This window comes from Octodon degus, unplaced genomic scaffold (genome assembly GCF_000260255.1).
Source record: "Octodon degus isolate 3935 unplaced genomic scaffold, OctDeg1.0 scaffold00035, whole genome shotgun sequence".
Lineage (NCBI taxonomy): Eukaryota > Metazoa > Chordata > Mammalia > Rodentia > Octodontidae > Octodon > Octodon degus.
This window is the reverse complement of record NW_004524611.1, coordinates 12,481,278-12,492,638: the sequence shown is the minus strand read 5'-3', so window position 1 is coordinate 12,492,638 and position 11,361 is coordinate 12,481,278. Positions and strand designations below refer to the sequence as shown.

Genomic DNA, 11,361 nt, shown 5'->3' with positions numbered 1-11,361 from the left:
ATTCATTTTAATTAACACTTTACAAAGTACAAAATATACTTTTTTTGGGGGGGAACATTAGGTACTTTTTTCTCTCCATCATACAGTACGTGAATCGCGAGGGTTCCGTGTTTGACAAAGAAAATAAGCGTGAGGGCCCTGGGGGTAGGGTAAGCCTGCCACTGGTTGCCTGCACCCAGGCCTGGGGACTAGACAGCCCACTGCTGCTGCTGCTGGTGACCGGGCATGGCATGCCAGGTGCGGGCGAGGGTACCTCGGGCAGGAGTGCCCTGCACCTCTCCCTCTCCCCATCCCAGGGTAACGGAAATGATTTTGGCATAGAGAGGGCTTGGTTACTTGTCCACACATGCTGTTTTGGAGTCAACCCCGCACAACTATTCCTGGGCCACCTTTTCTCAATATAGGTAATATAGGTAACTGAGGCAGTGGAAAGAAAAACTGGGCTTGGCCTGTCTTAGGCCCTGAATTTGGCCTTTTTGTCCCCCTGAACTGGGGTCTGCAATTTCCAGGATGTGCCCTTTGCTCAGGTCCCTTCCCAGAACCTGTCCCCATGAATACTGGGAGATCTGAGGCATCCACACAGGGAGAAAGACCTGGCCAGGTCAGGCTGGCTGCATGGAGAGCCAGGCTGGGCTAGGGACACCTCCGTCCTACCACTGGGTAGGTGTGGCACAGCAGTTTCACCCTTGCCTTGAAGCCAGCTGGGTCCCTATCCAGTCACCTCTTTTCACATGGCCCATGGACTCTAAATACTGAATTTAGCCAGGCCCTTCGTTCAGAGCATGCGCACACGCACACACACGCGAACACACACACATGCATAAGAACCACTTGTGCCACACCTCCACGGTCACCTCCCTAGGAGAGCAGGCTCCTCCCTCAGCTTGTGGAGAGGGACAATGAAGGCTGGGTTGTGGTTTTGCTGCTTCTAATTTGAAAAGGAAAGACAATTACCTGGGACAAGCTTTGCAATGCAGAAACAGGCTATCTAGCTACATGGGGCTCTCTCCTCCCAGCTGCCCTGTCCCTCTGTGGGTGACCTCACCAGGCCCAACCCCACCTGCCTGCAGTGCCTCTAGAAAACCAACAAGCTGAAGACCCCAACAATGCCCACTTGCCAGCCATGCGGCCCCTGCTCCTGTGGGCAGAGGTGGGGGTCATCCCCCTTTCTCCTTGCTTTGCTCAGAAAGGGACATCAGATTTGTCACAACAGGGTTACAGGGCTCTACAGTCACCTGGGAGCATCCCCCAGTCCCTCTCCCAGCTGAGGATAGGAGGAGCCCATGTACAGCCTAGAGACTCAGAAGGTGGCCAGGGTAACCTTGGGACCCGGAAAGGTCTGCAAGGGAAATACGGTGGCAGGTGGCTCAGGATTCCCTGTGAAAATCACCCAGTAGGCTGTGGCACTGGGCTTGGACTGGGCCTGTCCCATCTGCCACAATTCCCTCCTGACCTCGTTATCCTGATAAGCTCTGTTCCCCAGTAGGAGAGGACCCTTCTGCTTGGGCACCAAGCCGCCTGGTTATGTCCTCTACTCCACTTCTCACTGGGGACCTGCTGCCTGGGCTGCTGGTGGGGAGTGCTGGTGGTTGAGGGACCCAGGGCCCCCTAAATCTTGGGGAGGGGTTGTTATAGGGTCAGGGTTAGGGCCCTTGTCCCTGGAAACTTGTGGTCAAAGCTCCCTCCCAGATTCTGGGCTCCTCATGGTGGGACCCGTACAGGGATGGGGTGAAGGGTGAAGTCAGGGTGATGTCCACATGGTGGGCACTTCCCTCACTAGAGAGGATGAGATACACATTCCCAGGCCCGGGAGTGGATCTGGCCTGGTTACCCACGGCAGGGTTGTGTTCCAGGCCAGGGCAGAGGCAAGGGCGTCGTCTTCCTCCCCTCCCCCACACTGGCGTCTATCGCTGGCTGACCTGCTGGGGGACATGGGCACTCAACAGCCCTGCAGGGTTCTGCGGGAATGCACGGGCACCCAGGGGTGGCCGGGAGAAAAGTTGAGGGTACGTGCTTCCTTGCCAAGGCTTTGAGGACTACGCTTTGGTTACACTACACACAGAGAACAGAAAAGCACCTCGGACAAACAGCCAGGCTGGGGGGATCCCAGGGCCTCCCTGTGACCAACCAGCTCCCCCTAGGACAGCGGACCCTCACCCCAGCCTCTCCTCAGACAGCAAGGTCATCTGTGCTGCTCTGTACAGAGGGTGCCAGTCCCCAGAGCCGACCTGGCCAAAGAACCTGGGATTTCTAAATTTCTCAATAAAAAGCAAGAAATCTGGGAGGGGGCCTTCAGGAAAGGGGCCATCCGAGGAAGAAGGCCGGAGTGGGCCATGTGGCAGGCCAGGTGCTCCAGTAACACTGCAAGGGGCCATTCTGTTAAAAACAACTTCCAATCGCTCCTCTAGACCAACCCCTCCAATACAACATGGGTGTCCGGGGGCCAGGGCTGGAGCCGTGGGGTAGGGAAGCAGAACCAGGCCAGGGCTGGCCCTCTACACGGCCTTGCAGCAGGCTCTGTGGGCTGCTGGTTTTGTCCTCTCTCCAGGGAGGTTTGTGGGACCCAGAATGTCACAAAATCTTATTGCCTAGACTCAAGAATACTCGGCGGTGCAACCCTGCGCCTGTGGGCGTGGCCAACAGTGGGCGGGCTTTATGCCCACGCACGCGCACACAGGTGGGGGAGGTCCGTGCCAGGCCCCGAGCACGGAGAATATATTAACATATATATTGCTCAAGTATATATGCTATTTACAGTATATATATGTATATTAACATAAAACACAGGTATTTATAGGTGTGTACAATAGGGGGTCCTAGAAGTTTAGGGGCTACAGGACTCAGGACACCAAGCTGACGCACTGGCCTGGCAGGAAGGAAGCAGACAGAAAGGGTTGTGAAGAGGGGAGCCCCGGAAAATAAAGGCCTTCTACAGACAGAAAGGGCACTCGGGGCTACCACCACAGCCCTGTCCACTCAGCCACCTCCCTTTAGGGACCAGCAAACAATTTATGAGATTTGGTTACTTTTGGGGTTTGTGCAAAATGAATAACTTAAAAACCAAGCAGGAAGTGGGTCTCTACCTAGCATGCTGGGTCCCGCAAGGGTCGCTCGCCGTGCCTTGTATGGGGGCCTCCTCTCCGAGCCCCCACCTCCAGCCGGAGAAGCAGGTGGCCCCTTTCACCCCTGCCGGGTCAGCTGGTGGCCAGGGCCACAGCCTGGCAGTCCTGCCGGACCTCTGCTCCCAGCTGCCCCTCCTGAGACAGAGCCCCCATGTCTATCCCTGGACCCGTAGGGCCTCAGGGAAGAACTCAGAACCCATCTCTTGAGAAAAGAAATAACAGCCAACAGCAGCCCGGGGACAGCTGCCAATACGATAAATAAAAAACTAGAAAGTCTGATTTTCTCTATTAAGGCTCAGTTAAGCTGCCCCCTGGGTCAAGTACTCGTGAACCCCTGGCCTCAGAGGTCTGGGCGGTGGGCAGGGGGTGGGGGGTGGGTTGGGAGCCCGGCGGGGAGCCCTGTGCTGGTCTAGTCGACTGTCTGGGAGGTGGAGGTGACCTAAGAAACCCCAAGTGGAGAACACTGGGGGGAAACTGAGGCTCTGCCTGCCCAAGGAGGGTCCAGGAAAGCAGAGGGCAGAGAAGCTGGTGAGTGCCCGGGGGGAGCGCTGAGGGGAGGTCTGGCCAGGGCCCCTCTCGGCAGTTGTGCTGAGGTGGGGGCGCAGGCCCTGTGGTTGGCAGCCGGGGTCAGGGTGGCCCGCAGCCTCCAATCCAGGGCAGCCAGCCGAGTCCCGAACAAGAAGCAGCGATCACGTATTTAGCCCCTCACCTCAGGGGGGCCTCCCAGGGCTCCAAGTGCCCAGCCCAGCTCTGCCAGCCCCCAGAAAGAGCCCGGGGAGGAGATGGGGCTGCTCCCTGGCCACCTGGGCCTCAGATGCCATTTCCCAGGATGGGCTGGGGGAGCAGGTCCCTTTCCGAAGGGTTGAGGCTACAGGGAGGCCTTGGCCCTCAGGGCAGTGTCCCAGGCCGGTTGCTCTCCTGGTCTCTGGAGAAATACTGTAAGCACACACTGGGCACTGCAGCACCTGGGAGCGCCACCCTAGTGCTTCCCCGCCTGGCTGGCCTTCAGGGCACTGATCACCCCACCGATGTTCTCCTCTGGAACCTGGGGGCCGGAAGCAGTGGTGTGAGCCAGAGCCACTGCCTACCCCGTCCCTGCCCGCTGGTCAGGCACTCACCAGTGCATGGTCGAACTTGAACGTGCTGATGTAGTAGGCGGGGATGTCAGCTGCAGCCAGGGGCTCGGAGATCTGGGCCACGATGCCACACTCATCTGGGGAAAATGGGCAGAGCGCAGCCTTCGTGAGGCTGGGGGCCCTCTCCCTATACCTGGTCTCCCCAGAGCCTCCTGGACATCTCCAGCCCACTGCTCAGCATGCCCTCTACCCTTGCGGCTTCACGTGCCTGCTGTGTCCACGCTGCCCTTCTTCACCTGTGCCTGCCAGCGCCTTCCCTGCCATCCTGTGAGTTCGCTGTGGGCACAGCCAGAGGCTGTGTGGGAGCCCAGGAGGAGGGCCCGGGACTCGTCTGTCTCACTTGCCCCCTCCTTTTTTTTTTGGCAGAACCGGGGATTGAACTCAGGCCCTTTTATTCTACTAAGCCATCTCCCTGGCCCCCCACATGATCCCTTTCTTTGGAGGTGCTGAGAAATGAACTCAAGACTTCTGCCTCAGCCCTTTAAAAAAGCTACTTTTTTAGATTTTTTGGATACAGTCTAAGTTGTCCAGGACATAGTCTGAAATTTGAGATCCACCTGCCTCAACTTCCTAGAGTATTGGGATTATGGGTGTGCATCCCCATGCCTGGCCTTAATTTTTTGAATTAGGGGAAAATAAAGACCTCTGGCAAGTGTTTGATCCCCATATGAGGGGGAGGGGTACTTTTTGACGTCTGTTGCCATGCTGGAGCTGTCCCATGGATGCCTGCCTGTCAGCCAGGAGACACATCGGTCACACACTCGTCAAGGGACGCTTGGAATGGGGACTGCGGCCTCTTCAGCCTCCCCATTTATTGCACCCAGCAGGGGCTGAGCCACCCTGTGGGCCCCGGCTCACCAAATCCCAGGGGCTGCCCTCCAATCCGCACCATCTTCCACAGCTCTCCGGACGCGCTGGTGAACAGAAGGTTACTGGGGAACCTGCAGGTGAGAGGGGGTCAGGGCTGAGATTCAGTGCTTCCTGCCTGCCTGTCCCTCCCAACGTCCTGGCTGCGCAAGCTTCTTGCCTGGGTGGCGACAGGGAATGGCCATGCTGGGTCAGGGCAGTGGAACAAAGGACACCGAGGCGATGGTCGGCACTGCCCTGCTTATCTAGGGATGAAGCGGGAGCCCTGGCCCAGCCTAGCCCGCTCACCTCTGCTGGGTCTGCACATCCATCACCAGGGAGATGTAACCCTCGATGAGGGAGAAGGAGAAGAAGCGGATGTGGCCGCAGTCCTCGCCAGCTGCCATGGGGTCCTTCACCCTGGGTGTGGGAAGCGGGTGAGCAGGTCCCCACCACACTGCCCCGAAAGCCAGGCCAAGCACTGCCCTGGCCCAGGCATCCAAAAAGGTGGGTGCCACACTTCACACTGCCCAAGTCTCCCATGTGAGATCGGTGTCCTTGTGTATCCCAAGCCCAGGCTTCCAGCACAGGCTGTGGTCACAGCCAGCTCACTAGGCCTGTCCCACCCCACCTGGTGTTGGCCTAAGTTTGGCAAAATCCATTTTGAGGATGGATGCAAGATCTGTTACTTCCCCGAAGGGCAAACACTAAGTTCTCCGCCCCTCAATGGACCAGGCCTGCATGGAATGCAGAGGAGTTCAAGCCACCAAATCCATCACGTCCCAGGCTGGACCTTTTGAGTGGCTTGGGTCTCCTCCATCAGACCAGCTCCCAGACAGGCCTGTACCTCTCCCGTCTAGCCACTGGCCCAGACTGCAGTGTCCTGCGCCCACACGGGCTCCTACCCGTTGGAGTAGAACATGACGTCCATAAGCAGCGTGGCCACGGCAGGCAGTGTGTCGGGGTCCAGGCTGGTGACACAGAACCTGTTGCTGGGGCTGGTCAATGGGTGGATGACCGGCCTCTGAACTGCGAAGGCATAAAGACACAGTAGTAAGGCCGATGTGGAGTGCAGCTGTGAGGCCAGGCGGGCCAAGAACGAATCTGGGCCCGGTCCACTCCAGCAGGGCCACTTGCAGGCATGGTGAGCCTCAGCCTGCTGCCTCTCCACCCTTCATGGCCACCAAAAGCTGCCCGGGGGGCCTTTATGTCCATCCCAGCTATCAATACCCAGGCTAGTTTCTGCTGGGTCCCAAATTCTATTCCATGCCCCTGGGAGCTGGGGTAGAAGGGACCTCTGGCTGTCACTGGCTACACCCACATCTACCGCCTTGCTTGCCTGAGATGGCAGGATCCCAGCACTACAGTAAGACTGGTGTTCGCAAACGCTCCATGGGCGGAGCCGGGGTGCAGCACGCAGAACCCAACCCAACGCACCCATCTTGGGCTTCACAAAGCCGTTGGTGATGCCCAAGTTCTCAGCTGCCACCGTCTCGCCATTGACGACCCGCAGGATGGTGAACTCTGACGACAAGGTGTGGGTGACAAAAGGCAGGTCCCGCTCACGCACCTGGGGGGCGGGACAGAGGCTGAGTGGGCGGAGCATGCGTGCATGCGAAGCGAGCAAACATGCAACTTGCGTGTCGGTACGTGCGCATGCGTACGTGTGCGTGTATGCGTGTGTACGTGCGCATGCGCTTGGGCGCTCACCAGGATGAAGTCCGTCTGGTAGGTGGACAGCATGAAAACCGAGATGTTCTGGTCGGCCAGCGGGGCTATTACCGACTTGGCGATCTTGGTCACACCGATGGGTTGGGAACTTGAGAAGCTGCCGCCGCCTGACACCACATTGAGGGCCAGCCATGTAGCATCTGCCACGCTCAAGTGCTCTGAGCAGGGCAGCTCTGTGGAGTGACACAGAGGTGAACCTGTGACTGTAGGGGATGTGGCTGTCCCCGGGGCCAGCCCTGTTCCTTTCGGGAGTAGTCAGTTTTCTCCTTTATCAACAGAATGGGAACCTTGGCTAGATGGGAACCACACAGGTCTGGCTTGCCAAGCCTCAGTTTCCCCAGCTATAGACTGGAGTCAGCAATGCCTTTGATTCTGTAGGTCTTATAGCTCCAGAGCCAGAGGAGGACCCTGGGATCTTTCTCTTGTGCTGCCTACAGGGCTTTGCTGGAGGAGTTTGTGGCTCCAAGAGGCTGTGCCTGTACACTGTGACAGGCAGTGACTGTCACCCAAGTGTCCCTGATAGCCCGGGCCCTTGGGTGGCCTGCTGTGGGCAGGGTGGGGCGGCTTAGAGCAGCAGCCATCACCATCTCTTAGATGGGCTCACAATCCACAGTACCGGGGTGACCCACCCTGGAATGCAGGAACCATGCCACAGCCCCAGCATGGCTGCACTTGGGGTCCTCCATGCACCCAGGGAAACTACTGAGGCCCGCCCAGGACCAGGCCTGGACACTTGGAAAAGTAAGTTTTTTTTTTTTTTTTTTGGGGGGGGGGGGGCGGAACCGGGGATTGAACTCAGGCCCTTGTGATTGCCAGGGAAGTGCTTATTCTAATGAGCCATCTCCCCAGCCCCGTTTGTTTGTTTGTTGAACCGGGAATTGAACTCAGGCCCTTGTGCTTGCCAGGGAAGATCTTATTTTACTGGGTCATCTCGCCGGCTCAGGCCCAGACACTTGGGAGGCAGATCTGACCCTGTGCTCCCCGCTGAGCGTTTTTTCCACAATTAAGACGCCTAAAAGGCTCAGTGATTCACCTAGGATCGCAGGGAGTAACAGAGCTGAAACTCTACTCGGGCCTGACTTAGAAACCCAGGCTCTGTCCTGGCCACATTGAGGGAGGGGAAATTGTATCCCCAAGGAGAAGGATGCCTCCAAAGCTGGAGAAGAGAGAACTGAGAGGTCCATCCGGGTTCTTCCTGCCAGGTTCTGGTCGCCATGGTGATCGCCGCCTCATGAGCCCATTGGTCCTGCAGGCTCAGCGGACCGGTGGTCAGCCTGAGAGGCGGAGGCCAGAGCAGAGTGTCCTGAGGCTTCTGTGAGCTCAGGCCAGGGGCTCATCCCTCCCACCGCTCTTCAGGATATGAAGACCAAGGTCCCCATCTGTCCCTCTCCTGGAATTTTTCTAGGTCTGTGCTTGGTTGTGGAGGGAGCTCGGGTGTGTGTTTGATCCCTCATCTCCAGGCTGTGCAAGCAGGCAGACCTGGAAGCCAGTGGGGTACGGATGCTGATTTTCTGGGGTACAGAAAATGCCCCACCCGTTTTGCAGTATACTGGTCGCTCACTTGTAGTGTCGGTTCCAGACAACCCCGCAATAAGTGAAAATCAGCGAAGTAGCAGCACTGTTTTAGTATTTATATATATTTTAAGGCCTTATAAACCATTGTTAGTAGCTATTTTCTAAACTCATAAAGCTACTTTTTTTTTGGTGGCGGTTCTGGGGATCAAACTCAGGATCTTGCACTTGTCAGGCAGGCACTTAAGCCACTGAACTATATCCCCGGCCCCAACCTATGTAATTTTAACAACATACATAAACTGTATGGTGCTGCAAAATCCCACAATACAGCAGAAAATACGCGATAAATAATTTAGTCAGTTTTGACACAGCCAAGGATAGCCTGACACTTGCAGCCTTCCTGCCTCAGCCTTGGGACTGTGGCTGTGCACCATCACGCAGAGAAAATGGCCTGGCTCATCCGCGCAGAACCTGCAGAGCTTTTGTGGAAATTGGTGCGGCTGCTTGGGTCACTGCATGATCCCATGTCTGGGCCTTCTTGGCTTTGAGATTCTTCTTTCTCTGCTCCAAGCTTCTTCAGAACAAGCCCCGTGGCTTCCTGTCTTTTCCGAAACAGAAGCCGATGTCCTTGCAGTGTTCCGAGCAGGGCTGCCCAGAGAGCTTTCTGGGGTGACAAATGGCATGTCCTGTCCCATCCAGCTGTTGCCCCCTACAGCCACAGGCGCTGTTATGTGCTGTGGAAGACGTGAGGCTCTGGCGTTAATCTTATTCATTTAAATTCCAACAGCACACGATGGGTGGCAACCTCTGCCAGTCCTGATTCCACCAACCCCAGTGCCTGCTGGATGGGTGATGAGGCACGGACCCTTCGACCCTTCTCCCCACCTTGCACTCCTCCCAGGGTCAGCCAGCCTCTGGTCACACTGCCAGGCCTGGGACGGGTAGTCTTCAGTATCATCCCCTACACCATAAATGCCAGACTTGGGAGAGGGCAGGGACAGCCGTGTCCTGGGCCGGGCCACCTCCTCTGGTGCTCCATCAGTGAAGCCAGGGCTTCCCCATCCATCTGTGTACACTCCAGCTGGCTGAAATGCTACTTCTTCTGTTCCCATTTTCTGGAGCAGGACACCAGGTTCAAGGTCACAAAGTGGCAGGCTTCCAGAAAAGCAGTTCTGTCACAGTGGGGGGCTGGGTCGCAGGAGTGTCCATTGGGTGTGGCCTCAGAAGGGAGGAACCTTGCTGGCTGTCTTCCCCATGGGCAGGGATGGGTGAAGACACATGCAGGGTACTGATGTCACCAAAGCTCTGCTGCCAGCCAGGGCCTTAGGGACACTAACCAATACTTCCAGAAGGGGAGCTGTGATAGTACCACAGGGGAACAGAGACCCTGTGTGCTGCCCTGAATCCCGAGGGACATGGATGAACCTAGGCCTTGGGGTGCCTGAGGGGCCATCGGGGGAAGCCCCAGGGAGGCTGGCCAGGGTAGTAAGCAGTCCTTCCCCAGAGGAGATGTGGTCTACTCCCAGGGGGAACTGATTATCTGTCACTGCCCACTGTCTGAGGCTTTCCCCTCCCCCAAGCTCTGGAGCTCAGGCAGTCCCTGAGCAATGACTCCTTGTGGTGGTTGTCCCAGGCTTCGTGGCACCTGCACTTCTCCAGCTCTGCCCACCTTACTTGCACTTGGGTCCTTAGGTCAGGCCATCTGTGTGGCTTTAGGCCTAGTCACTGGCCCTCAGACTTTTTTTTTTTTTTTTTTTTGGAGGCGCCATTGTGTAGGTCAGGCTCAGCCTGAACTTGTTTATGTGGCTCAGTCTGGCCTCAAACTCACGGCGATTCTTTGACCTCAGCTTCCTAGGTGTTGGGGTTACAGTGAGCACCACACCTGTCTTTTAAATGGTTTTCCGGTGCAGGTGACAAGCAGAGGCCTGACAGCGTTTTGAGGAGTCCCAAGGTGATCCCCATTGAGGATCTGCACTGAGAGCACCCAAAGCCACTACTGAGGTCAGCTTCCTGGGTGCCTTGGGCAAGGACAGTAGTGAGGGGGAGAAAATTGCAGTTTCCTGAGGTGTGGTGGTGCACGCCTGTAATCCCAGTGCTCTGGGAGGCTGCAGCAGGATTGCAAATTCAACCCCGATTTGGGCAATTTAGGCCCCATCTCAAAAATTTAAAAAGAGGGCTGGAGATGTAGCGCAGTGCACAGGTCCTGGGTTTAATCCCAAGAATCACACACACACACACACACACACTCACACACACACACACACATACCCCCCAAAACAGAAAACAGAAACCAAACCCCCCCAAAACACACACAAAACTGCAACAGGTTATCTAGCTATGAAGCATTTGTGCAGAATCGGCGTGTCAGCGTAACACATATGCCGAGACAGGCAGGTGTGCTCAGTATTCGAGGGTGAACTGTCCTGGCACCTTAGTTCTCAGGGACTCGCCAAGCAGTCGTACGTGTCCATGCTTGTGCACAGGTCGGCTGGGAGAGGACCACTGTCCTGGGCGTGCAGGGACTTGGCTCCAGGCCAGGGCTCAGGGCGCTCCTCCAGGAGGCCTCCCTGTCCTGCTGGTTGGGAGCCACCTGAGAGTCAGGAGCACCAGAAGCTGGCTTTTGGAGGCTACTTGGTTTGGCACAAAGAGCAGGAAGTTAGAGATGAACACATCCCTATGTGGGTGTCAGTGTGCACATGGGGGCTCCTCAGGGACGAGTGTGCCTGGCAGCACTGTGGGGAACTGGCCCTGATTCGCAGGAAGTAAGGGTGGCTGTGCTTGGACTTGAATCTGGGGCTCAATATGGTACTGTCCCACTGAGCTTTGTTTCATGCTGCTTTGAGTCATGCTGTGTTACCCAGCTGGTCTCAAAGTCCTAGGCTCAGGTGAGCCTCTTGCCTCAGCCTGCCAGGCAGCTGGAATTACAGGGGTGTGCTACTGCCCCTAGCAGGAGTCACGCTGACATCATCCTCCACTTCTCTGCCAGTCCCTGCCCACTGCCCACGCCTACT

General features: G+C 56.8%; 1 protein-coding gene across 1 annotated transcript in view; it reads right to left on the bottom strand.

Annotated features, from left to right (window-relative positions):
• Positions 1-11,361, bottom strand: part of Castor2 (cytosolic arginine sensor for mTORC1 subunit 2) — a 39,488-nt gene continuing 28,127 nt past the window's right edge. Inside the window, exons 3-9 of the mRNA XM_004630415.2 lie at positions 6,815-7,008; positions 6,542-6,674; positions 6,010-6,133; positions 5,414-5,524; positions 5,117-5,199; positions 4,241-4,335; positions 1-4,167 (exon numbers count right to left, since the gene is read on the bottom strand). Of these exons, the coding sequence (XP_004630472.1) occupies positions 4,102-4,167; positions 4,241-4,335; positions 5,117-5,199; positions 5,414-5,524; positions 6,010-6,133; positions 6,542-6,674; positions 6,815-7,008 (806 nt within the window). The 3' untranslated portion in view covers positions 1-4,101. The remainder of the gene's footprint in view (positions 4,168-4,240; positions 4,336-5,116; positions 5,200-5,413; positions 5,525-6,009; positions 6,134-6,541; positions 6,675-6,814; positions 7,009-11,361) is intronic.